General features: G+C 47.6%; 1 protein-coding gene across 2 annotated transcripts in view; it reads right to left on the bottom strand.

Annotated features, from left to right (window-relative positions):
- Nucleotides 1-25,889, bottom strand: part of LOC134948383 (extracellular matrix protein 2-like) — a 237,975-nt gene that overhangs the window by 96,642 nt on the left and 115,444 nt on the right. The window contains exon 1 of one of the 2 annotated variants that reach the window (XM_063936315.1): nt 9,822-10,345. The exons of the other annotated variant lie outside the window; for it this stretch is intronic. Coding sequence (XP_063792385.1) covers nt 9,822-10,053 — 232 coding nt within the window. The 5' untranslated portion in view covers nt 10,054-10,345. Of the gene's footprint in view, nt 1-9,821; nt 10,346-25,889 lie in introns of those variants that run through there. 2 annotated transcript variants of the gene reach the window in all.

Raw genomic sequence — 25,889 nt, 5'->3', positions numbered from 1 at the left:
ATCGGCTGTGTAATTGGATTCGTCGTAAAACCCATCGCACAGCAACAATCCGCTTTGCACCGTACGATGCGCCTGCAAATTGTGGTGCATACGCATGCGCAGTTCTGACCTGATCGCAGCGCAGTGAAAAAATCTAGCGTGCGATCAGGTCTGGATGAGGCCCAAAGTAAGAAAGAGTAAGTAACTTGGACAAACCATGTTTCACTGCAAGAAGTGCAAATACATAACATCTTTTTGCATGTGGGGTAAATACTGGCTGCTTGTGCATGTAGCCCACAAATGTTGGACAGCTTTATTTTACACTGAAATTTACATTTCAGTTTGGACCTGCCACCTCAACAAATCTTTCTTTGTACATTTTAAATCCACACCACCTGCAGTGCTACATGGTATTACCAAAGTGCACAGTTATGCCCGGTACACACTACACAAATATATCTGCCGACTGGCCATCGCGCCAACCGATTCTGTTAAGCATACACACATATCGATCAGCCACTCGATATGTCGGTCCAGACATCACAGCTGGGAGGGCATTTGAATTTGCCTTCACAGCTGTGACATCAGTGTCAGCGGTCCTGCAGCCATTGTATAGGTGGTCAATGGGTCGTCTGTACATATAGTCAGACATACCAATATATCTGCAAGACATGTAGGCATCAGCTGTGCTGCAGGGCTGACATGATATGTTACGACATGAGAGCTGAACTTGGCCCAGTGATCCCAGCTTCTCCTCTCTGCTTGGGTGTCTGGGTCCTGTGTAACCTGTTATCTAATGAGAGCATTCAGGTCCGGAGAGAGAGAGACACACACACACACACACACACACACACACACACACACACAGTCCTCCTGAGTCCTGTCCCAGTGTGTAAGTAGTACAGAGGCTGCTGCTATTCTTGCATGTGACAAGATAAATTATAGATTTTATTTTGTTTGTGTATTTTAAGCTTGTTTAAGTTATCTCTGTTCCAAGAGACCTTATAAAATAACAGTCTCTCAATTAGGTGGAGCTGTAAACAGTACCCAAGCAGTATTAATCTTTTCATTTAAATCTAATATAAACCATTGGTTTAAAATTAATATACACAATCCATACATCCCAACATGACCCATTCCAGGAGGGACAAAATGCTCTCTACTTGGTCTTCCTTCTTAAGTTATTAATGTAATCACCTGTGCTGAAACACCTTTCTTATAATATACACCTCCCGCCCCCCCTTTCCTCTAGCCGCCCCCCCCCCCCCCCCCCCCTTACCGCTTCCAAGGCTTAATCCGGCACATCCGATTCCTTTGCATTAGAAATCATTCCAGTATAAAAATAAAAAGGCAGAATTAATCTTGCTGAAAACCATTGCCACCTCTTGATACAACCCCCAAAGCAATACAACATGTCATTAATCAAACATCAGGTTCTGCATACATATAAAACAGCCTTAGCAAAACTAACACTCCTGCCTCCTCTACTAGCTTGCATTTTTCTTTGACTATGGGAATTGTAGTCCATGTGCTTTCATGTGTCACACTTATTCTGCTTATTATAAATGCTTCCCGATCTAGCACTCGTCAGACTGTTCCTGGCAAATTTGAAGATTGGGTTTCATCTGAAAAAATGATCAGGGGTCGAATTGTAAAAACCTCCAGCTCTACTTTTGAAGGAAGTAGTTGCAATGACTTTGACGTGACTGCCTTAGCTTAGTAATCACCAGCATCTGAAAACAATATTATAAGTGGAAGGGAGGGAGCTGAATCATTATCACTTGCGAAAGCGCAGCTGACAATGGTTCCTTTAACACTTTCCTTGCTAACCATATAAGCTTCGGGGAATTGGCAAAAAAAATGTACATCCAGTAATTTTTGCAATATTCTTCTAAAATTCAATGAGCATTTTGCACTTTGCAGCCTTGCCATATGGTAAATCTTTTTAGATATTTTACTTTTGTTTTTATGCCTCTCCTGCTTATTTTTTTCTTTTAAATTGCAGTTGTCAGTATTGATGTAAGTGCCCAAAAAGAATCTGAGCCTCTGATTAACAGCTTGGCTGCAGACTCAACAGTGCTCTTCCATACTGTATGTGGTGTATCCTTTTCTAAAATGGAGCAGTGGTCAGAAGAGTGCAGGCTTAGGGCCAGGTTAAGAGGCTGTGGCCATTTGGGGGCTGGGTTGGGGTGGAGCTAAACCACATTCCTGAAACTAGGACGGGTCACCGCTTTTTTCTGAGCGTACCGGGGTCTGCATCTTCCGAAACAGATTTACTGATCTTGGCTATGGATCTGAGATGGCCAATCTAAGTTGCCTCAGGTCCACCCAGATGGCTAATGTTCTTGCAAGTGATCCGATGGCTGAATCTTCGCACACAACTGAGAATCACAGAAGCATAAGACCCCTCATGCGGTGTTGCCATAATTTAGTAGTTGTGGCTGCGGCAAATGTCGCACCACTGAGTCAGACCAATTGTATTTAGATACACTTTGGAGGTCATTCTGACCTGATCGCATGCTGCCGTTGGTCACAGCGCAGCGATCAGGTCAGAAGTGCGTATGCGCCGGCACTGCAGTGCGCCGGCGCATGGCTGACAGCCGACGGCTGTCGTTGCCAATCGCTCGCCTCTGCCTGATTGACAGGCAGAGGCGTTCGCTGGGCGGGAGAGAGCGGCACGGCGGCATTTGGCCACCGTTTTGTGGGTGTGGTCCAGCCAATGCAGGCATGGCCAGACCACGCGGGGGGCGGGCTGCAGCGGCTGCTTGATGTCACACGCAGCTGCTGCGACCCGGACACCGACAAGTAGCTCCCGGCCAGCACGCAAAGGAGCTACTCCTGAAGTACAAAAGCATCACCGCTGTGCAATGCTTTTGTACTTCTACGACGGAGCAGGGACTGACATGCGTGGCGGGCGAGCCCTGTGCTGGGCATCCCCCAGCATGTCAGTGTGCCTGATCATAGCTGTGCTAAATTTAGTGGAGTGGAATGTCTCCTGTGACTTTAGTGTAAATGACAGGAAAGTTTCCTAGCAAATGACAACCATATTCTTACCCAAAATATGATCTCCATGCTCTTACCCAACATATGATCTCCATGCTCATCATATGATCTCCATTCTCTTACCCAACATATGATCTCTGTACTCTTACCCAACATATGATCTCCATGCCCATCATATGATCTCCATGCTCTTACCCAACATATGATCTCCATGCTCATCATATGATCTCCATTCTCTTACCCAACATATGATCTCTGTACTCTTACCCAACATATGATCTCCATGCCCATCATATGATCTCCATGCTCTTACCCAACATATGATCTTTGTGCTCTTGCCCAACATATTATCTCCATGCTCTTACCCAACATATGATCTCCGTGCTCTTTCCCAACATATGACCTCTGTGCTCTTACCCAACATATGATCTCCATGCTCTTACCCAACATATGATCTCTGTGCTCTTACCCAACATATGATCTTTGTGCTCTTGCCCAACATATTATCTCCATGCTCTTACCCAACATATGATCTCCGTGCTCTTTCCCAACATATGACCTCTGTGCTCTTACCCAACATATGATCTCCGTGCTCTTACCCAATGTATGATATCTGTGCTCTTACCCAACATATGATCTCCATGCCCATCATATGATCTCCATGCTCTTATCCAACATATGATCTCCATGCCCATCATATGATCTCCATGCTCTTACCCAACATATGATCTCTGTACTCTTACCCAACATATGATCTCCGTGCTCCTACCCAACATATGATCTCCATGCTCTTACCCAACATATGATCTCTGTGCTCTTAGCCAACATATGATCTCCATGGTCTTACCCAACATATGATCTCCGTGCTCTTACCCAACATATGATCTCCATGCTCTTACCCAACATATGACCTCTGTGCTCTTACCCAACATATGATCTCCGTGCTCTTTCCCAACATATGACCTCTGTGCTCTTACCCAACATATGATCTCCGTGCTCTTACCCAATGTATGATATCTGTGCTCTTACCCAACATATGATCTCCATGCCCATCATATGATCTCCATGCTCTTATCCAACATATGATCTCCATGCCCATCATATGATCTCCATGCTCTTACCCAACATATGATCTCTGTACTCTTACCCAACATATGATCTCCGTGCTCCTACCCAACATATGATCTCCATGCTCTTACCCAACATATGATCTCTGTGCTCTTAGCCAACATATGATCTCCATGGTCTTACCCAACATATGATCTCCGTGCTCTTACCCAACATATGATCTCCATGCTCTTACCCAACATATGATCTTTGTGCTCTTGCCCAACATATTATCTCCATGCTCTTACCCAACATATGATCTCCGTGCTCTTTCCCAACATATGACCTCTGTGCTCTTACCCAACATATGATCTCCGTGCTCTTACCCAATGTATGATATCTGTGCTCTTACCCAACATATGATCTCCATGCCCATCATATGATCTCCATGCTCTTATCCAACATATGATCTCCATGCCCATCATATGATCTCCATGCTCTTACCCAACATATGATCTCTGTGCTCTTACCCAACATATGATCTCCATGTTCTTACCCAACATATGATCTCCGTGCTCTTACCCAACATATGATCTCCGTGCTCCTACCCAACATATGATCTCCATGGTCTTACCCAACATATGATCTCTGTGCTCTTACCCAACATATGATCTCCATGCTCTTACCCAACATATGATCTCTGTGCTCTTACCCAACATATGATCTTTGTGCTCTTGCCCAACATATTATCTCCATGCTCTTACCCAACATATGATCTCCGTGCTCTTTCCCAACATATGACCTCTGTGCTCTTACCCAACATATGATCTCCGTGCTCTTTCCCAACATATGACCTCTGTGCTCTTACCCAACATATGATCTCCGTGCTCTTACCCAATGTATGATATCTGTGCTCTTACCCAACATATGATCTCCATGCTCTTAACCAACATATGATCTCCATGCCCATCATATGATCTCCATGCTCTTATCCAACATATGATCTCCATGCCCATCATATGATCTCCATGCTCTTACCCAACATATGATCTCTGTGCTCTTACCCAACATATGATCTCCATGCTCTTACCCAACATATGATCTCCGTGCTCTTACCCAACATATGATCTCCGTGCTCCTACCCAACATATGATCTCCATGCTCTTACCCAACATATGATCTCTGTTCTCTTAGCCAACATATGATCTCCATGGTCTTACCCAACATATGATCTCTGTGCTCTTACCCAACATATGATCTCCATGCTCTTACCCAACATATGATCTCTGTGCTCTTACCCAACATATGATCTTTGTGCTCTTGCCCAACATATTATCTCCATGCTCTTACCCAACATATGATCTCCGTGCTCTTTCCCAACATATGACCTCTGTGCTCTTACCCAACATATGATCTCCGTGCTCTTACCCAATGTATGATATCTGTGCTCTTACCCAACATATGATCTCCATGCTCTTAACCAACATATGATCTCCATGCTCTTACCCAACATATGATCTCTGTGCTCTTACCCAACATATGATCTCCTTGCTCTTACCCAACATATGATCTACTTGCTCTTACCCAACATATGACCTCTGTGCTCTTACCCAACATATGACCTCTGTGCTCTTACCCAACATATGATATCTGTGCTCTTACCCAACATATAATATCCATGCTCTTACCCAACATATGATCTCCATGGTCTTACCCAACATATGATCTCCTTGCTCTTACCCAACATATGATCTACTTGCTCTTACCCAACATATAATCTCCTTGCTCTTACCCAACATATGATCTCCGTGCTCTTACCCAAAATATGATCTCTGTGCTCTTACCCAACATATGATCTCTATTCTCTTACCCAACAAATGATCTCCATTCCCTTACCCAACATATGATCTCCATGTTCTTACCCAGCAAATGACCACCATTATTTTACCCAAAATATTACTGATTTCTCCAACCCAACAAATGAACACCATTCTCCAACCCAAAAGATAAGCATTATTCTCCAATCCAGCAAATATCGATCACTCTGCAACCCACTAAATTCTCATCTATCTCCAACCCAGCAAATGCCCACCATTCTCCAACCCCTAAATGCCCATGTTTCTCCTACCCAACAAATACCCACCTTCTTCAACCCATAAAATGCCCCCAAAACTCGAATCCAGCAAACGACCGCCAATTTCCAATCAAGTAAATGGCTACCATTCTCCAATCCAGCAAATGTCCTGCAATATTTTGCCCAACAAATTACCACCATTCTCATATCCACCAAATGGCCACAATTTTCCAGCACAGCAAATCACCTACATACTCCATCACAGAAGATGACCACATTTCTCCAATCCACCAATTGCTCTTCTTTCTCCATTCCCCCAAACTAACAAATGCCCACCAACTCAAACCCAGCAGAATCCCATCATTCTCAAATCAACAAAATTACCACCATTCTCCTACCCAGCAAATGACCATCACTTTTCAAACCAGCAAGTGGCCACCAGTTTCCAACTCAACAAATGACCAACATTCTCATATATAGCAAATTATTATTTTTCTTAGCGAGTCTTGTCCTCTAAACAAATTAATTAGATGCCTATTATTCATATTCCTAGCCTAGGTATGTTTACATACAGTATACTCATTTGTAGTTTTACCTCTTCCTACATCAAATTACAAAAATTAGCTACCCACCAATCAGAGTGCTGGCATCCGCTCACTGTATGGAAGTATGGGGAAAGATGGTGCAGGGCAGCAGGAGGGGCATGTTTTTGTTTTTAGTTTTTTAAATTGGTTATTATTAATGGGTGTATAGGGGCCTCAATGCATTGCTTTGTCCCTACTACCAGCTGTATACTGCACAGGGATAATCCCATTACCAGCCATATCCAGACATATCCCCAGGCCGGCCATGTATTTCAGAGATAATGATGAATTTCCAATGATATGTTATACAGATTGTCAGCATCTTGCACAGAGATTGCCTACAATTACTCCCAATTACCAGCCAGCCATCCTCCCTGTTCTTCTCCATCATCTTATTGTAAGCTCTTAGAGTGTCACTTAGGGTATTAGTTATAAAGCCTCTATTTCAACTCAAATTCTGTACAGAGATACCCCTAAGTATGTATGACATAGAGACAACCCCATGCACAGCCTTATATTACACAAAGAACTCCCTAATTTCCAGCCATATGGGGTACAGATGCCTAAACATTGCCTCATGTGTAACACATAATGTCCTCAATTACCGGTCATGTGTCCTAGACCCTACACATCACTTATTATCTACATGTTATGGGGTCATTGAGTATATAAGTGTAATAGCGAATCACTGCGATGACCCAGGCAGCAGGCCAGTGACATGGAGATACCAGAGACAGTGCCACTGCCAGTGACAAATGCAGTATTTCTAATAGGGGGTTTCCAAATGCAATCGTCAATCTCCCACGGAATGTTCCTGCGGAACATTGGAGTAAGTGCAGGTGTCTGGTGGAACGGTAGAAGCATCTAGTACCGACCCTGGATATTAATGTACACAGTGGTCTTTTTATACATTGAATACTGTATGGAATACAGTCTTAATATTTAACACTATAATCTATAGTATAGGCTGTAGCAAACCTTCTAAAGGAAAAAAGTGGAGATGTTGCCCATAGTAACTCATTAGCTTTAGCTATCATTTACCTAGCACAAGCCATAAAATGAGCCTCTTTAGAAGGCTATCCCTTGGTGTCCGATTCCACATACAGTACAGTTCGCTCAGGAGATGATTAGAAGAGGAGGGGGCCTGTGTGCAGGTTCCGTGTGTGCCCCTTCTCTCTGGCTGCAGAGGCGGCGCTGTAGACTCTGGCTTTGTGCCAGTGTGTACTGCATGTGGTCAGGTCTCCGGAAACATGGTGTCCACCACACCTCATTCACGATAATACATCTATACTACACATGCACAAATCACCGGGAAAATGGACACCGTGACACTTTCTCTGTGATTTCTGTCTGCAGCTCCGTCCGCTGCAGTCCTATAACATTATCAAACCTACTAAAGGGTAGAAGTGGAGCACAGAGGTAGTGTGCAATCCAATTAGATTCTGGGGTCTATTCATGAAGCAGTGAAAAGACTGTAGAAGTAAGCCAGTGGAGAAGTTGTCCATGGCAACCAATCAGCTGCTACATATAATTTTAAAGAATGCACTTTATAAATGTTACCTCAACACTGATTGGTTGCCATGGGCAACTTCTGCACTGGCTCACTACTCCACTCTTTTCACCGCTTTATGGCTATACCCCTATACCTCCTCCATATAATAAACTCCATTTGGAACACACTGCTCAGCTCCTGATTTTTCAATGGAATTAACTTGGTCCAAATCGCATCTTGTTATAAATAAAACATAAAAGCATTGACATCAATTATTTACCTCATGAGACATTACTACGGTTATAAAACAAATGGAAAAACTATGGTGTACTAAGTAACATATAAACATGCAGGAAAGTCTGACTATTCGTGCTTTATACAGAAACAGGCGCCCTCCCGTTCTCCAGATGCTGCTGAAATACAGCTTCATTACGTTTCCCCGGTCAGTGATGGGTTAGCCCCAAACGTTGGGAGCTGATCTTCAGAAACAGCTGAAAATATAAAAAACTGCCTAAACTGGGAGCAGAAAAGTTCTGTAGACAGGATTAATCTATTAAATCATTCTAAATGTTACATAAATACAGAACACATGGCTGCTTGTTTGTAGTAACTAGTAAAACATATGGGGGCTTTTTTTCTAATAAAATAGTACTAGGAGTCTAAATATGCTGTAACCTATGGAAACCAATCAAATGTTTGCTTTCATTTTCAAACCAGCACTAGGAAAATGACATCTAGAATCTGATTGGTTGTTGTCATTTAAGTTCCTCATCATTTATTTTCGCCCCATGTTTCCAGCTGCACCATATTACCACATCTCCAGGATGTACAATGGATTTTAGAACTCTGCTTTAAAAATGATGGGGCTACTTTTATCTTAAAAGAAAAATGTGCCCTATTTAAGGATTTTTAAGGGGGACATGTACTAAGCAGTGATAAAAGTGGAGAAGTGAGCCAGTGGAGAAGTTGCCCATGGCAACCAATCAGATGCTCTGTATACGTTTATAGTATGCAAATTATAAATGTTATGTCAATTCTGATTGGTTGCCATGGGCAACTTCTCCACTGGCTCGCTTCTCCACTTTTATCACTGCTTAGTACATGTCCCCCTGAGGGCTTATACATCTGGTATCTATCAGGGCAATTCCATATTCTGCAGACGTCTGGGTGATCGGCAAAATCCAATATATTGGAAAATCTCAATTTGCTGATTCAAAAATGATTGTTGGGATTTTCAATATGTTGGATTTTGCTGATCTCCTGAGAAAATTGCTGTTCATTGAACCCTTCGACGGTTTAAAACTCGTTGCGTATGAGAATGCCTGTACTTTTAAAGCGGCAATCAATTTGTGCTTTAAAAAGACGGTCTCGCAGGCTATTACATTTTGCCCCTTGTCTCTCATTTTCTAGAATGCAATAAAGAAATAACAGCTAAAATCTGGTTGCTATAGGCAACACCTTCACTTTTTTTATTTCTAGAAGATTTAGTAAATCTTCCCCCTGGAAGGAGCATATTCCACAATATAATAATGTCAGTCCACAGTATGCATTGACTGTAGAAAAAAAAATGTTTATGCAAAGTGTCCACGTTTCGCAGATTTGTAGTGTATATTACTATAACCACATAAAGCAAACAACTTACCTGCAACCAAGAGACTGCCAGCTGCAGGCACCGTCACTTTCCTCTGCCTGGGCGAGTTTCGCTGAAGAACTTTCTGAGTTGCGGGTGAAGTTTTGGCTTCCACAACACTAGAGTTGCCGGTCTTTTGGGCCGTGTGTCGCAGGCCTGTGCTGATAATTTTCCCCTGAGACTTTTGGGCCCAGCCAGTGGACCCCAAAATGCTCCAGACTAGTGCAACGAACAACAGCTTCATGTTGACTAACCTGCCTCCTAAATCCCTAATGGTTGAGACAAACTGTAATCTTGGTATCTGCGTCTCTGGACTGCAAAAATTTCTCAAAGTTCAACCCAAGTCGTTCCAAGACGAAATCCCCAAGAGGCTTTAACTCAAACACAAGGTGAACTGCTGCCTCGCTGCCCTTCGACAAATTTATTTTCTGTTCAAACAAACTCTTCCATCAGTTGTGATTTCCCTTCAAGTTTGGGTGGACGAGAGCTTAGGATATTTTCTCTAGACTTTTAAAGCGTTGGATGAACAAGTCCTACGTTTATATTAAGCTCAAACTCATGAGAGATTGGATGAATACCAATAGCAGTCAGTGCTTTGAATATAAAGCAACCAAACAGCAACTTACAGTTAGGTGTGCGGCCTAGTCCACATGAATAGAGACTCTGTGTTCTCATAAGCAGGGGGGGATGAGACTCAGGTTAATACACTACAGCCTTATGTGCTATTTCCTGTATAGAGCTACAAGAAAGACTGAACTGGGCGTCATATGAAGACAGGATACATTGCATACAGGGGAGTAGCCAGAACTTTGTGGGCCCCATAGCAACATTTTGAAGAAGCCCCATCCCAATGCTTATAGAGAGACACTTCTCTGCAGCAGTTGTTAATTTTATGCCCTATAATAGTCCCTAATTGTATTAGTGATGAGCGGGTTCGGTTTCTCGGAAACCGAACCCCCCCAAACTTCACCCTTTTTACACGGGTCCGAGCCATACTCGGATTCTCCCGTATGGCTCGGGTAACCCGAGCGCGCCCGAACGTCATCAACCCGCTGTCGGATTCTCGCGAGATTCGGATTCTATATAAGCAGCCGCGCGTCGCCGCCATTTTCACTCGTGCATTGGAAATGTTAGGGAGAGGATGTGGCTGGCGTCCTCTCCGTTTATGTTGATGCATTGCAAATATTTTGTGCTTGCTTATTACTTAATTGTGGGGACTGGGGAGCAGCTGTATATAGGAGGAGTACAGTGCAGAGTTTTGCTGACAGTGACCACCAGTAATACGTTGTCTGCCTGAAAAACACTGGATATCTGTGCTCAGTGTGCTGCATATATCTGTGCTCACACTGCTTAATTGTGGGGACTGGGGAGCAGCTGTATTATATAGCAGGAGTACAGTGCAGAGTTTTGCTGACAGTGACCACCAGTATACGTTGTCTGCCTGAAAAACACTCCATATCTGTGCTCAGTGTGCTGCTTTATTGTGGGGACTGGGGACCACCAGTATAATATTATATAGGAGGAGTACAGTACAGAGTTTTGCTGACCAGTGACCACCAGTATATAATATATAGCATTACGGTACAGTAGGCCACTGCTGTACCTACCTCTGTGTTGTCATTAAGTATACTAGTATCCATCTACATTCTATACCTGTGGTGCATTTTAGTTTTGCAGTTTGCTGACACAGTGACCACCAGTATACTATATATAGCAGTACGGTACGGAAGGCCACTGCTGTACCTACCTCTGTGTCGTCATTAAGTATACTATCCATCTACATTCTATACCTGTGGTGCATTTTAGTTTTGCAGTTTGCTGACACAGTGACCACCAGTATACTATATATAGCAGTACGGTACGTAAGGCCACTGCTGTACCTACCTCTGTGTCGTCATTAAGTATACTATCCATCTACATTCTATACCTGTGGTGCATTTTAGTTTTGCAGTTTGCTGACACAGTGACCACCAGTATACTATATATAGCAGTACGGTACGGAAGGCCACTGCTGTACCTACCTCTGTGTCGTCATTAAGTATACTATCCATCTACATTCTATACCTGTGGTGCATTTTAGTTTTGCAGTTTGCTGACACAGTGACCACCAGTATACTATATATAGCAGTACGGTACGGAAGGCCACTGCTGTACCTACCTCTGTGTCGTCATTAAGTATACTATCCATCTACATTCTATACCTGTGGTGCATTTTAGTTTTGCAGTTTGCTGACACAGTGACCACCAGTATACTATATATAGCAGTACGGTACGGAAGGCCACTGCTGTACCTACCTCTGTGTCATCATTAAGTACACTATCCATCTACATTCTATACCTGTGGTGCATTTTAGTTTTGCAGTTTGCTGACACAGTGACCACCAGTATATATAGCAGTACGGTACGGAAGGCCACTGCTGTACCTACCTCTGTGTCATCATTAAGTATACTATCCATCTACATTCTATACCTGTGGTGCATTTTAGTTTTGCAGTTTGCTGACACAGTGACCACCAGTATACTATATATAGCAGTACGGTACGGAAGGCCACTGCTGTACCTACCTCTGTGTCATCATTAAGTATACTATCCATCTACATTCTATACCTGTGGTGCATTTTAGTTTTGCAGTTTGCTGACACAGTGACCACCAGTATACTATATATAGCAGTACGGTACGGAAGGCCACTGCTGTACCTACCTCTGTGTTGTCATTAAGTATACTATCCATCTACATTCTATACCTGTGGTGCATTTTAGTTTTGCAGTTTGCTGACACAGTGACCACCAGTATACTATATATAGCAGTACGGTACGGATGGCCACTGCTGTACCTACCTCTGTGTCGTCATTAAGTATACTATCCATCTACATTCTATACCTGTGGTGCATTTTAGTTTTGCAGTTTGCTGACACAGTGACCACCAGTATACTATATATAGCAGTACGGTACGGAAGGCCACTGCTGTACCTACCTCTGTGTCGTCATTAAGTATACTATCCATCTACATTCTATACCTGTGGTGCATTTTAGTTTTGCAGTTTGCTGACACAGTGACCACCAGTATACTATATATAGCAGTACGGTACGGAAGGCCACTGCTGTACCTACCTCTGTGTCATCATTAAGTATACTATCCATCTACATTCTATACCTGTGGTGCATTTTAGTTTTGCAGTTTGCTGACACAGTGACCACCAGTATACTATATATAGCAGTACGGTACGGAAGGCCACTGCTGTACCTACCTCTGTGTCGTCATTAAGTATACTATCCATCTACATTCTATACCTGTGGTGCATTTTAGTTTTGCAGTTTGCTGACACAGTGACCACCAGTATACTATATATAGCAGTACGGTACGGAAGGCCACTGCTGTACCTACCTCTGTGTCGTCATTAAGTATACTATCCATCTACATTCTATACCTGTGGTGCATTTTAGTTTTGCAGTTTGCTGACACTGTGACCACCAGTATACTATATATAGCAGTACGGTACGGAAGGCCACTGCTGTACCTACCTCTGTGTCGTCATTAAGTATACTATCCATCTACATTCTATACCTGTGGTGCATTTTAGTTTTGCAGTTTGCTGACACAGTGACCACCAGTATACTATATATAGCAGTACGGTACGGAAGGCCACTGCTGTACCTACCTCTGTGTCGTCATTAAGTATACTATCCATCTACATTCTATACCTGTGGTGCATTTTAGTTTTGCAGTTTGCTGACACAGTGACCACCAGTATACTATATATAGCAGTATGGTACGGAAGGCCACTGCTGTACCTACCTCTGTGTCGTCATTAAGTATACTATCCATCTACATTCTATACCTGTGGTGCATTTTAAATTTGCAGTTTGCTGACACAGTGACCACCAGTATATATAGCAGTACGGTACGGAAGGCCACTGCTGTACCTACCTCTGTGTCGTCAAGTATACTATCCATCCATACCTGTGGTGAATTTTAGTTTTGCACAGTTTGCTGACCACCAGTATATAATATATAGCATTACGGTACAGTAGGCCACTGCTCTACCTACCTCTGTGTCGTCAAGTATACTAGCTTAGTCACACAGCGACCTTGGTGCGCCTCTTTTTTTCTTTGCATCATGTGCTGTTTGGGGACAATTTTTTTGAAGTGCCATCCTGTCTGACACTGCAGTGCCACTCCTAGATGGGCCAGGTGTTCGTGTCGGCCACTTGTGTCGCTTAGCTTAGTCACACAGCGACCTTGGTGCGCCTCTTTTTTTCTTTGCATCATGTGCTGTTTGGGGACTATTTTTTTGAAGTGCCATCCTGTCTGACACTGCAGTGCCACTCCTAGATGGGTCAGGTGTTTGTGTCGGCCACTTGTGTCGCTTATCTTAGTCACACAGCGACCTTGGTGCGCCTCTTTTTTTCTTTGCATCATGTGCTGTTTGAGGACAATTTTTTTGAAGTGCCATCCTGCCTGACACTGCAGTGCCACTCCTAGATGTGCCAGGTGTTTGCGTCGGCCACTTGTGTCGCTTATCTTAGTCACACAGCGACTTTGGTGCGCCTCTTTTTTTCTTTGCATCATGTGCTGTTTGGGGACAATTTTTTTGAAGTGCCATCCTGCCTGACACTGCAGTGCCACTCCTAGATGGGCCAGGTGTTTGTGTCGGCCACTTGTGTCGCTTATCTTAGTCACACAGCGACCTTGGTGCGCCTCTTTTTTTCTTTGCATCATGTGCTGTTTGGGGACTATTTTTTTGAAGTGCCATCCTGCCTGACACTGCAGTGCCACTCCTAGATGGGCCAGGTGTTTGTGTCGGCCACTTCAGAGGCGGAACTACCGGCAGTGCAAGCAGTGCGTTGCACTGGGGCCCGCCTCTGTCCAGGGCCCAAGCATGTAATGAGTCAAACTGACTCATTACATGTTGCTGTGCGCTGCGGGCAACCGCTGCCCGCAGCGCACAGCCGCCCAGAGAGGAGAGGAGCAGCGGCACGGACGGGGGAAGGAGGAGGAGGGAGGTGAAAGAGGGAGCCACAGCAGCGCTTTGTTACTGGTGGAGGCGCTGCTGCTGCTGCCCCTCTACTTCACTATAGGCTGTCTTCCGAGAACAGCCTATAGTGAAGCAGAGGGGCAGCAGCAGCAGCGCCTCCACCAGTAACAAAGTGCTGCTGCGGCTCCCTCCTTCACCTCCCTCCTCCTCCTTCTCTCCAGCCCGGGAATCGTCTGACGCTGCACCGAGGAGCCTGAGCCAGCGGAGAGGGTAAGTATAATTCTTCTTTCTTTCTTTCTTTCTTTCTTTCTTTCTTTCTCTTTCTTTCTTTGTTGGGACTGCCTGCCGCTATGTGTAAAAATGGGGGACTGCCTGCCGCTATGTGTAAAAATGGGGGACTGCCTGCCGCTATGTGTAAAACTGGGGGACTGCCTGCCGCTATGTGTAAAAATGGGGGACTGCCTGCCGCTATGTGTAAAAATGGGGGACTGCCTGCCGCTATGTGTAAAAATGGGGGACTGCCTGCCGCTATGTGTAAAAAGGGGGAATCTGCCTGCCGCAATGTGTAAAACTGGGGAATCTGCCTGCCGCAAGGTGTAAAAAGGGGGAATCTGCCTGCCGCAATGTGTAAAAAGGGGGAATCTGCCTGCCGCAATGTGTAAAAAGGGGGAATCTGCCTGCTCCAATGTGTAAAAAGGGGGAATCTGCCTGCCGCAATGTGTAAAAAGGGGGAATCTGCCTGCCGCAATGTGTAAAAAGGGGGAATCTGCCTGCTGCAATGTGTAAAAAGGGGGAATCTGCCTGCTCCAATGTGTAAAAAGGGGGAATCTGCCTGCCGCAATGTGTAAAAAGGGGGGACTGCCTGCCGCTATGTGTAAAAATGGGGAATCTGCCTGCCGCTATGTGTAAAAAGGGGGAATCTGCCTGCCGTAATGTGTAAAAAGGGGGACGCTGTCTGCCGTAATGCGTAACAAGGGCACGCTGTCTGCCGTAATGTGTAAAAAGGGGACGCTGTCTGCCGTTATGTGTAAAAAGTGTACGCTGTCTGCCGTTATGTGTAAAAAGTGTACGCTGTCTGCCGCTATGTGTAACAAGGGCACGCTGTCTGCCGTTATGTGTAAAAAGGGGACGCTGTCTGCCGTTATGTGTAAAAAGTGCACGCTGTCTGCCGTAATGTGTAAAAAGGGGGACGCTGTCTGCCGTAATGTGTAAAAAGGGGGACGCTGTCTGCCGTAATGTGTAAAAAGGGGACGCTGTCTGCCGTAATGTGTAAAACGAGGAATCTGTCCGCTGTAAGGTGTAAAAGGGTCTCTACCTGGTGTAGTGGTGCTACTGTGCGGCGTAATTTGAAGAATGGAGACTACTGTGCGCCGTTTTATGAATTGGTATTATTTTGTGGCCACACCCCTTCCCCACGAAGCCACGCCACTATGTATTTTTGCGCGCACCTACGGCGCGCACTGCCCCTGTTTTGCATGCAGGGGTGGGGCTCCGATGCCATTTCTTGCACACAGTGCTAAAATGTCTAGTTACGGCACTGTTGCTAGGTATCCATTTCTCTGGCCCTGAGCAGGTCCCCCTCACCAGATCCTCTCCAGGGGTGAGGGGGTGGACTTGGATGGGATGTGGGGGGGGGGGGATGTGGGGGGGGGGGCAAAGCATTTTGTCGCACCTGGGCCCACCGCTCGCTAGTTCCGCCACTGGGCCACTTGTGTCGCTTAGCTTAGCCATCCAGCAACCTCGGTGCAAATTTTAGGACTAAAAATAATATTGTGAGGTGTGAGGTGTTCAGAATAGACTGGAAATGAGTGGAAATTATGGTTATTGTGGTTAATAATACTATGGGATCAAAATGACCCCCAAATTCTATGATTTAAGCTGTTTTTTAGGTTTGTTTTTTTTTTTAAAACACCCGAATCCAAAACACACCCGAATCCGACAAAAAATTTTCGGTGAGGTTTTGCCAAAACGCTTCCGAATCCAAAACACGGCCGCGGAACCGAATCCAAAACCAAAACACAAAACTAGTGATGAGCGGGTTCGGTTCCTCGGAATCCGAACCCCCCCGAACTTCAGCCTTTTTACACGGATCCGAGGCAGACTCGGATCTTCCCGCCTTGCTCGGCTAACCCGAGCGCACCCGAACGTCATCATCCCGCTGTCGGATTCTCGCGAGGCTCAGATTCTATCGCGAGACTCGGATTCTATATAAGGAGCCGCGCGTCGCCGCCATTTTCACACGTGCATTGAGATTCATAGGGAGAGGACGTGGCTGGCTTCCTCTCCATTTAGATTAGAAGAGAGAGAGTGAGAGTGAGACACTTGATTTACTGGAGCTTAGGAGTACTCAGAGAGTGCAGAGTTTACTAGTGACTGACCAGTGACCACCAGTGCAGTTTTATTATATTATTATTTAATATAATCCGTTCTCTGCCTGAAAAAAAAGATACACAGTGACACAGTAACAGTATACCATATCTGTGCTCAGCCTCAGTGTGCTGCATCATCTATGTATATCTGACTGTGCTGAGTGCTCACTGCTCACACAGCTTAATTGTGGGGGAGACTGGGGAGCAGTAGCAGGAGTACATATTATTTAACAGTGCACACTTTTGCTGCCAGAGTGCCACTGCCAGTGTGACTGACCAGTGACCACTGTCTGACCACCAGTATATTGTGATTGTCTGCCTGAAAAAGTTAAACACTCGTCGTGTGGTGTTTTTATTCTATAAACGCATTCTGCTGACAGTGTCCAGCAGGTCCGTCATTAATTATATAATATATACCTGTCCGGCTGCAGTAGTGATATATATATATATATTTTTATATCATTATCATCCAGTCTATATTAGCAGCAGACGCAGTACGGTAGTCCACGGCTGTAGCTACCTCTGTGTCGGCAGTCGCTCGTCCATCCATAATTGTATACCACCTACCTGTGGTGTTTTTTTTTTTTTCTATCTTCTTGATACTAGTAGCTTACTTTAGGAGTCTGCAGTGCTGACAGTGTCCAGCAGGTCCGTCATTATAATATACTAGGTGCTTCATCGCGCCCTACGGGCGCTCTTCACACCGTCGCAAGGGGCTACGCCCCCTTAACCCTTGCATGCCTTTCTGGGGTTTAATATTTGTATTATATGGAGTATTACCTGCATTCCTTTGTTAGTGGTTAAATATTGCACAATGAAAGGGCATGCGATGGTGAAGGAGGCGCAGCCCCTTGCGACGGCGTGAACAGCACCTGCAGGGCACGATGTACAGAATGTAGCGGGTGCGGGGGGGACTGCGGATGGTGTCTGTAGATGCTGCGGGTGGAGGGGAGGCAGAAGTGGGGGTGGGGCCCGGATGGGGAAGGTTCGGGAGGTGCTGCGCGTGGGGGAGGGGCAGAGGAGTGGGGGATGCAGATGGGGGAGGGGTCCGGAGGCACTGCAGGTGGGGGAGGGGCAGGGGTGCCACGGGTGGGAGAGGGGCAGGTGTGGGGATGTTGTGGATGGGTGAAGGGTTCCGGAGGTGCTGTGGGATGGGTGTGCCGGGGGTTGGGTAGGGGACCGCAGGCACCATGGGTAGGGTAGGGGCAGGTACGGGTGTTGCGGCAGATGGGAAAGGAGGTCCGGAGGTGCTGCAGGTGGTGGAGGGGCAGGTGCAGGGGTGCCATTGGTGGGGGAGGGGTGGGTGAGGGGGGGACCGCTGATGGAGGAGGGTGTCTGCAGATGCTGCGGGTGGAGGGGGGCAGGTGTGGGGGGAGACGTATAAGGGGGGTGAATGGTGGAAGGGGCCTGGAGGTGCTGTGGGTGGTGAAGGGGTGGAGGAGTGGGAGCCACGGGTGGTGTAGGGGGTCTGGAGGCACAGCATGTGGGGGAGGGGTGGAGTGCCGCATGTGGTGGAGGGGAAGGTGCGGAGGTGTAGTGCATTGGGGAGAGGTCTGGAGGCGCTGCGGGTACTGTACATGCCATAAAAGGTAGTTGGAGGGTATGCAGTAACAGGGCCAGGACAGGGGTGACAGGGTCAGTACAGGGTTGACGGGGCCAGGACAGGGGTGACGGTGCCAGGACAGGGGTGACGGGGCCAGGACAGGGGTGACGGGGCCAGGAAGGGGTGACAGGGCCAGGACAGGGGTGACGGGGCCAGGAAGGGGTGACAGGGCCAGGACAGAAATGATAGGGACAGGATAGGGGTGACAGGGCCAGGGTAGGGGCGGCAGGACCAGGACAGGGGTGACGGGGCCAGTATAGGGTTGACAGGGCAAGCACAGGGGTGACAGGGCCAGGATAGGGGTAACAGGGCCAGCAAAAGGGTGACAGGGCCAGGATAAGGGTGAAAGGGCCAGGATAAGGGTGAAAGGGCCAGAATAAGGGTGGCAGGGCAAGGCCAGGGGTGACAGGGACATGACAGAACACAGGGCACGGGAGAGATTGGTATTAGGGACAAAACAGTGGTGACAGACAGATGTGTCTTACCGGAGTCACTGCTGCTGGCTGCTGCTGTTCCATTCCAACCTGTTGGGATCTGCTGCTGCTGGAGACTTGGCATGGCTGACTCTCTCAGGCTGGAGTCCTGCTTTCTCTGCCAGTCCGCATCCCTCCCCCCCTCCTCAGTCACACACCGCAGACCTCGCGCAGCTGCCGGGCACTGTGGTAAGGTGAGACTGGAAATGACTGGTTAGCCCCCAGGAGATGCTGCGGCTGGAGGGAGGAGGGGGTCATAGCATGCACGTGGCGCGGACCTCACGGCTTCCGGGCACTGTGGTAAGGGGAGACTGGGAGTGACTGGTTAGCTCCCAGGAGACGCTGCGGCTGGAGGGAGGAGTGGGTCAGAGCCTGCAAGCAGCTCGGATTTCTGCAGCGCTACCCGCCAGCTAAAGTGTGTGAATGAGCTGAGCGCTGCAGCTAGCGGTGGGGTTGCCGGGGCTGAAGATAACAGAGGCAGTATAGAACCTGCACAGCGGCAGGTGCCCCACTAAACTGCAGCTAAGAAGCGTGGAGTGTGTCAGAAAGTGACGCTCCTCCGCACCAGAGAGACCCTGCTGAGTATGCCGATGTGGGGGGTCAAGCACACAGTGAGCCGGAGCCCGTCTGTCTGTATGACATACCCCTCACACACCCCCATACCTCCCAAATGTCCCGATTTTCGCGGGACAGTCCCATTTTTTGGGGTCTGTCCCGCTGTCCCACCCGCGGGTCGCAGTGTCCGGCGGTGGGGGGGGGGCAGTTGGAAAGCTCCTGTACTCGCTGTTCTGCTTAGCAGAGCAGTGGTGAATAGTGGAGACAGAGGGAGAGGGGGCATCAGGGGGTACGGATTACGGGGGGGTTCCAGCAGCAGAGCCGGATTAAGGGGGGGGGGGGGTGGCCAGGGGATACGTACCGTTGGCCCCACAGTTTTAAGGGGCCCCCCGGCTGGAGTAGCTCTGGCCCAGCTCAGAAGCTCCCCCCGTCCTGCCAGCAACAGCGGCAGCATTGTGCTACAGTCAGCACACGCTGCTGCATATTGGCAGGTCTGTGGTGTTGCAGGGAGGCAGCAGTCTCCCTGCTTTCTTCTCCCTGTGCGGGTGTGTAGGGGGAGCGACCACGTCCTCTGGATTTAGCCCTAGCTGAGGGGCCAAAATCCCATAAAAAAAATAAAAATAAAAATCGGAATTTGCATAAGGGGGCGTGGCCGCGCGGGGCGCGATTAGGCCACGCCCCCAACCCACAGCAGGCACAGCAATGAGATAGGGCTCCCCTGTCTCAAGTACCCTGTGCCCCCCGGACTCATAATCAGCCCCTGGGGGCATGCCAGCAGCTCACAGAGCGCTGGGCAAGCCCCCTCACTGACGAAAACGGGGGCCCTCCCGTGAAGCCACGCCCCCTTTTTGCCGAGTGTGTTTCCCTCCTTCTGCCTGGAGAAAGCTCCTGCAGAAAGCTGGGAGGTATGCACCCCTGCCTGTGACATGCCCAATGCCCATGCTATCTGCTTCTGCTCCTAGTCTCCTGTAGATTTGGCCAGATCTCTGTGACTCATTTGAATAACTCCGCCCACTGTTGTGACTCCGCCCAGCGTTAGCAAATGAATCACAAGGTCACAGAATAGGGCTATTATATAGGAGATACCTGTCCGGCTGCAGTAGTGATATAATAAGAATTTACTTACCGATAATTCTATTTCTCGTAGTCCGTAGTGGATGCTGGGGACTCCGTAAGGACCATGGGGAATAGCGGCTCCGCAGGAGACAGGGCACAAAAGTAAAAGCTTTAGGATCAGGTGGTGTGCACTGGCTCCTCCCCCTATGACCCTCCTCCAAGCCTCAGTTAGGACACCGTGCCCGGACGAGCGTACACAATAAGGAAGGATTTTGAATCCCGGGTAAGACTCATACCAGCCACACCAATCACACTGTACAACCTGTGATCTGAACCCAGTTAACAGCATGATAACAGCGGAGCCTCTGAAAAGATGGCTCACAACAATAATAACCCGATTTTTGTAACAATAACTATGTACAAGTATTGCAGACAATCCGCACTTGGGATGGGCGCCCAGCATCCACTACGGACTACGAGAAATAGAATTATCGGTAAGTAAATTCTTATTTTCTCTGACGTCCTAAGTGGATGCTGGGGACTCCGTAAGGACCATGGGGATTATACCAAAGCTCCCAAACGGGCGGGAGAGTGCGGATGACTCTGCAGCACCGAATGAGAGAACTCCAGGTCCTCCTCAGCCAGGGTATCAAATTTGTAGAATTTTTCAAACGTGTTTGCCCCTGACCAAGTAGCAGCTCGGCAAAGTTGTAAAGCCGAGACCCCTCGGGCAGCCGCCCAAGATGAGCCCACCTTCCTTGTGGAATGGGCATTTACATATTTTGGCTGTGGCAGGCCTGCCACAGAATGTGCAAGCTGAATTGTACTACACATCCAACTAGCAATCGTCTGCTTAGAGCACCCAGTTTGTTGGGTGCATACAGGATAACAGCAAGTCAGTTTTCCTGACTCCAGCCGTCCTGGAAACCGATATTTTCAGGGCCCTGACAACATCTAGCAACTTGGAGTCCTCCAAGTCCCTAGTAGCCGCAGGTACCACAATAAGCTGGTTCAGGTGAAACGCTGACACCACCTTAGGGAGAAACTGGGGACGAGTCCGCAGCTCTGCCCTGTCCGAATGGACAATCAGATATGCGCTTCTGTGAGACAAAGCCGCCAATTCTGACACTCGCCTGGCCGAGGCCAGGGCCAACAGCATGGTCACTTTCCATGTGAGATATTTCAAATCCACAGATTTGAGCGGTTTAAACCAATGTGATTTGAGGAATCCCAGAACTACGTTGAGATCCCACAGTGCCACTGGAGGCACAAAAGGGGGTTGTATATGCAGTACTCCCTTGACAAACTTCTGGACTTCAGGAACTGAAGCCAATTCTTTCTGGAAGAAAATCGACAGGGCCGAAATTTGAACCTTAATGGACCCCAATTTGAGGCCCATAGACACTCCTGTTTGTAGGAAATGCAGGAATCGACCGAGTTGAAATTCCTCCGTGGGGGCCTTCCTGGCCTCACACCATGCAACATATTTTCGCCAAATGCGGTGATAATGTTGTGCGGTCACCTCCTTCCTGGCTCTGACCAGGGTAGGGATGACCTCTTCCGGAATGCCTTTTTCCCTTAGGATCCGGCGTTCAACCGCCATGCCGTCAAACGCAGCCGCGGTAAGTCTTGGAACAGACATGATCCTTGCTGAAGCAAGTCCCTTCTTAGTATCTCTTGAAGTTCCGGGTACCAAGTCCTTCTTGGCCAATCCGGAGCCACGAGTATAGTTCTTACTCCTCTCCGTCTTATAATTCTCAGTACCTTAGGTATGAGAGGCAGAGGAGGGAACACATACACCGACTGGTACACCCACGGTGTTACCAGAGCGTCCCAGCTATTGCCTGAGGGTCTCTTGACCTGGCGCAATACCTGTCCAGTTTTTTGTTCAGACGGGACGCCATCATGTCCACCTTTGGTCTTTCCCAACGGTTCACAATCATGTGGAAGACTTCCAGATGAAGTCCCCACTCTCCCGGGTGGAGGTCGTTCCTGCTGAGGAAGTCTGCTTCCCAGTTGTCCCAGTTGTCCACTCCCGGAATGAACACCGCTGACAGTGTTATCACATGATTTTTCGCCCAGCGAAGAATCCTTGCTGCCATTGCCCTCCTGCTTCTTGTGCCGCCCTGTCTGTTTACGTGGGCGACTGCCGTGATGTTGTCCGACTGGATCAGCACCGGTTGACTTTGAAGCAGAGGTCTTCCTAGGCTCAGAGCATTGTAAATTGCCCTTAGCTCCAGTATATTTATGTGGAGAGAAGTCTCCAGACTTGACCACACTCCTTGGAAATTTCTTCCCTGTGTGACTGCTCCCCAGCCTCTCAGGCTGGCATCCGTGGTCACCAGAACCCAGTCCTGAATGCCGAATGTGCTGCCCTCTAGTAGATGAGCACTCTGCAGCCACCACAGAAGAGACACCCTTGTCCTTGGAGACAGGATTATCCGCTGATGCATCTGAAGATGCGATCCGGACCATTCGTCCAGCAGATCCCACTGAAAAATTCTTGCGTGAAATCTGCCGAATGGAATCGCTTCGTAAGAAGCCACCATTTTTCCCAGGACTCTTGTGCATTGATGCACTGACACTTGGCCTGGTTTTAGGAGGTTTCTGACTAGCTCGGATAACTCCCTGGCTTTCTCCTCCGGGAGAAACACCTTTTTCTGGACTGTGTCCAGAATCATCCCTAGGAATAGCAGACGTGTCGTCGGAATCAGCTGCGATTTTGGAATATTTAGAATCCACCCGTGCTGTCGTAGAACTACTTGAGATAGTGCTACTCCGACCTCCAACTGTTCTCTGGACCTTGCCCTTATCAGGAGATCGTCCAAGTAAGGGATAATTAAGACGCCTTTTCTTTGAAGAAGAATCATCATTTCGGCCATTACCTTGGTAAAGACCCGGGGTGCCGTGGACAATCCAAACGGCAGCGTCTGAAACTGATAGTGACAGTTCTGTACCACGAACCTGAGGTACCCTTGGTGAGAAGGGCAAATTGGGACATGGAGGTAAGCATCCTTGATGTCCAGGGACACCATATAGTCCCCTTCTTCCTGGTTCGCTATCACTGCTCTGAGTGACTCCATCTTGATTTGAACCTTTGTATGTAAGTGTTCAAAGATTTCAGATTTAGAATAGGTCTCACCGAGCCGTCTGGCTTCAGTACCACAAATAGTGTGGAATAATACCCCTTTCCTTGTTGTAGGAGGGGTACTTTGATTATCACCTGCTGGGAATACAGCTTGTGAATTGTTTCCAATACTGCCTCCCTGTCGGAGGGAGACGTTGGTAAAGCAGACTTCAGGAACCTGCGAGGGGGAGACGTCTCGAATTTCCAATCTGTACCCCTGGGATACTACTTGTAGGATCCAGGGGTCCACTTGCTAGTGAGCCCACTGCGCGCTGAAACTCTTGAGACGACCCCCCACCGCACCTGAGTCCGCTTGAACGGCCCCAGCGTCATGCTGAGGACTTGGCAGAAGCGGTGGAGGGCTTCTGTTCCTGGGAAGGGGCTGCCTGCTGCAGTCTTCTTCCCTTTCCTCTACCCCTGGGCAGATATGACTGGCCTTTTGCCCGCTTGCCCTTATGGGGACGAAAGGACTGAGGCTGAAAAGACGGTGTCTTTTTCTGCTGAGATGTGACTTGGGGTAAAAAAGGTGGATTTTCCAGCTGTTGCCGTGGCCACCAGGTCCGATGGACCAACCCCAAATAACTCCTCCCCTTTATACGGCAATACTTCCATGTGCCGTTTGGAATCTGCATCACCTGACCACTGTCGTGTCCATAAACATCTTCTGGCAGATATGGACATCGCACTTACTCTTGATGCCAGAGTGCAAATATCCCTCTGTGCATCACGCATATATAGAAATGCATCCTTTAAATGCTCTATAGTCAATAAAATACTGTCCCTGTCAAGGGTATCAATATTTTCAGTCAGGGAATCCGACCAAGCCACCCCAGCGCTGCACATCCAGGCTGAAGCGAACGCTGGTCGCAGTATAACACCAGTATGTGTGTATATACTTTTTAGGATATTTTCCAGCCTCCTATCAGCTGGCTCCTTGAGGGCGGCCGTATCTGGAGACGGTAACGCCACTTGTTTTGATAAGCGTGTGAGCGCCTTATCCACCCTAAGGGGTGTTTCCCAACGCGCCCTAACTTCTGGCGGGAAAGGGTATAACGCCAATAATTTTCTATCGGGGGAAACCCACGCATCATCACACACTTCATTTAATTTATCTGATTCAGGAAAAACTACAGGTAGTTTTTCACACCCCACATAATACCCTTTTTTGTGGTACTTGTAGTATCAGAAATATGTAACACCTCCTTCATTGCCCTTAACATGTAACGTGTGGCCCTAATGGAAAATACGTTTGTTTCTTCACCGTCGACACTGGAGTCAGTGTCCGTGTCTGTGTCGACCGACTGAGGTAAATGGGCGTTTTAAAGCCCCTGACGGTGTTTGAGACGCCTGGACAGGTACTAATTGGTTTGCCGGCCGTCTCATGTCGTCAACCGACCTTGCAGCGTGTTGACATTATCACGTAATTCCCTAAATAAGCCATCCATTCCGGTGTCGACTCCCTAGAGGGTGACATCACCATTACAGGCAATTGCTCCGCCTCCTCACCAACATCGTCCTCATACATGTCGACACACACGTACCGACACACAGCACACACACAGGGAATGCTCTGATAGAGGATAGGACCCCACTAGCCCTTTGGGGAGACAGAGGGAGAGTTTGCCAGCACACACCAAAACGCTATAATTATACAGGGACAACCTTATATAAGTGTTTTCCCTTATAGCATCTTAATATATAATAATATCGCCAAATAAGTGCCCCCCCTCTCTGTTTTAACCCTGTTTCTGTAGTGCAGTGCAGGGGAGAGCCTGGGAGCCTTCCTAGCAGCGGAGCTGTGTAGGAAAATGGCGCTGTGTGCTGAGGAGAATAGGCCCCGCCCCCTTTTTGGCTGGCTTCTTCTCCCGTTTTTCTGACAACCTGGCAGGGGTTAAATACATCCATATAGCCCCAGAGGCT

This window comes from Pseudophryne corroboree, chromosome 8, assembly GCF_028390025.1.
Source record: "Pseudophryne corroboree isolate aPseCor3 chromosome 8, aPseCor3.hap2, whole genome shotgun sequence".
In the NCBI taxonomy this organism is placed as follows: domain Eukaryota; kingdom Metazoa; phylum Chordata; class Amphibia; order Anura; family Myobatrachidae; genus Pseudophryne; species Pseudophryne corroboree.
The sequence above is the reverse complement of the archived record's forward strand: the minus strand, read 5'-3'. Positions and strand labels throughout refer to the sequence as shown.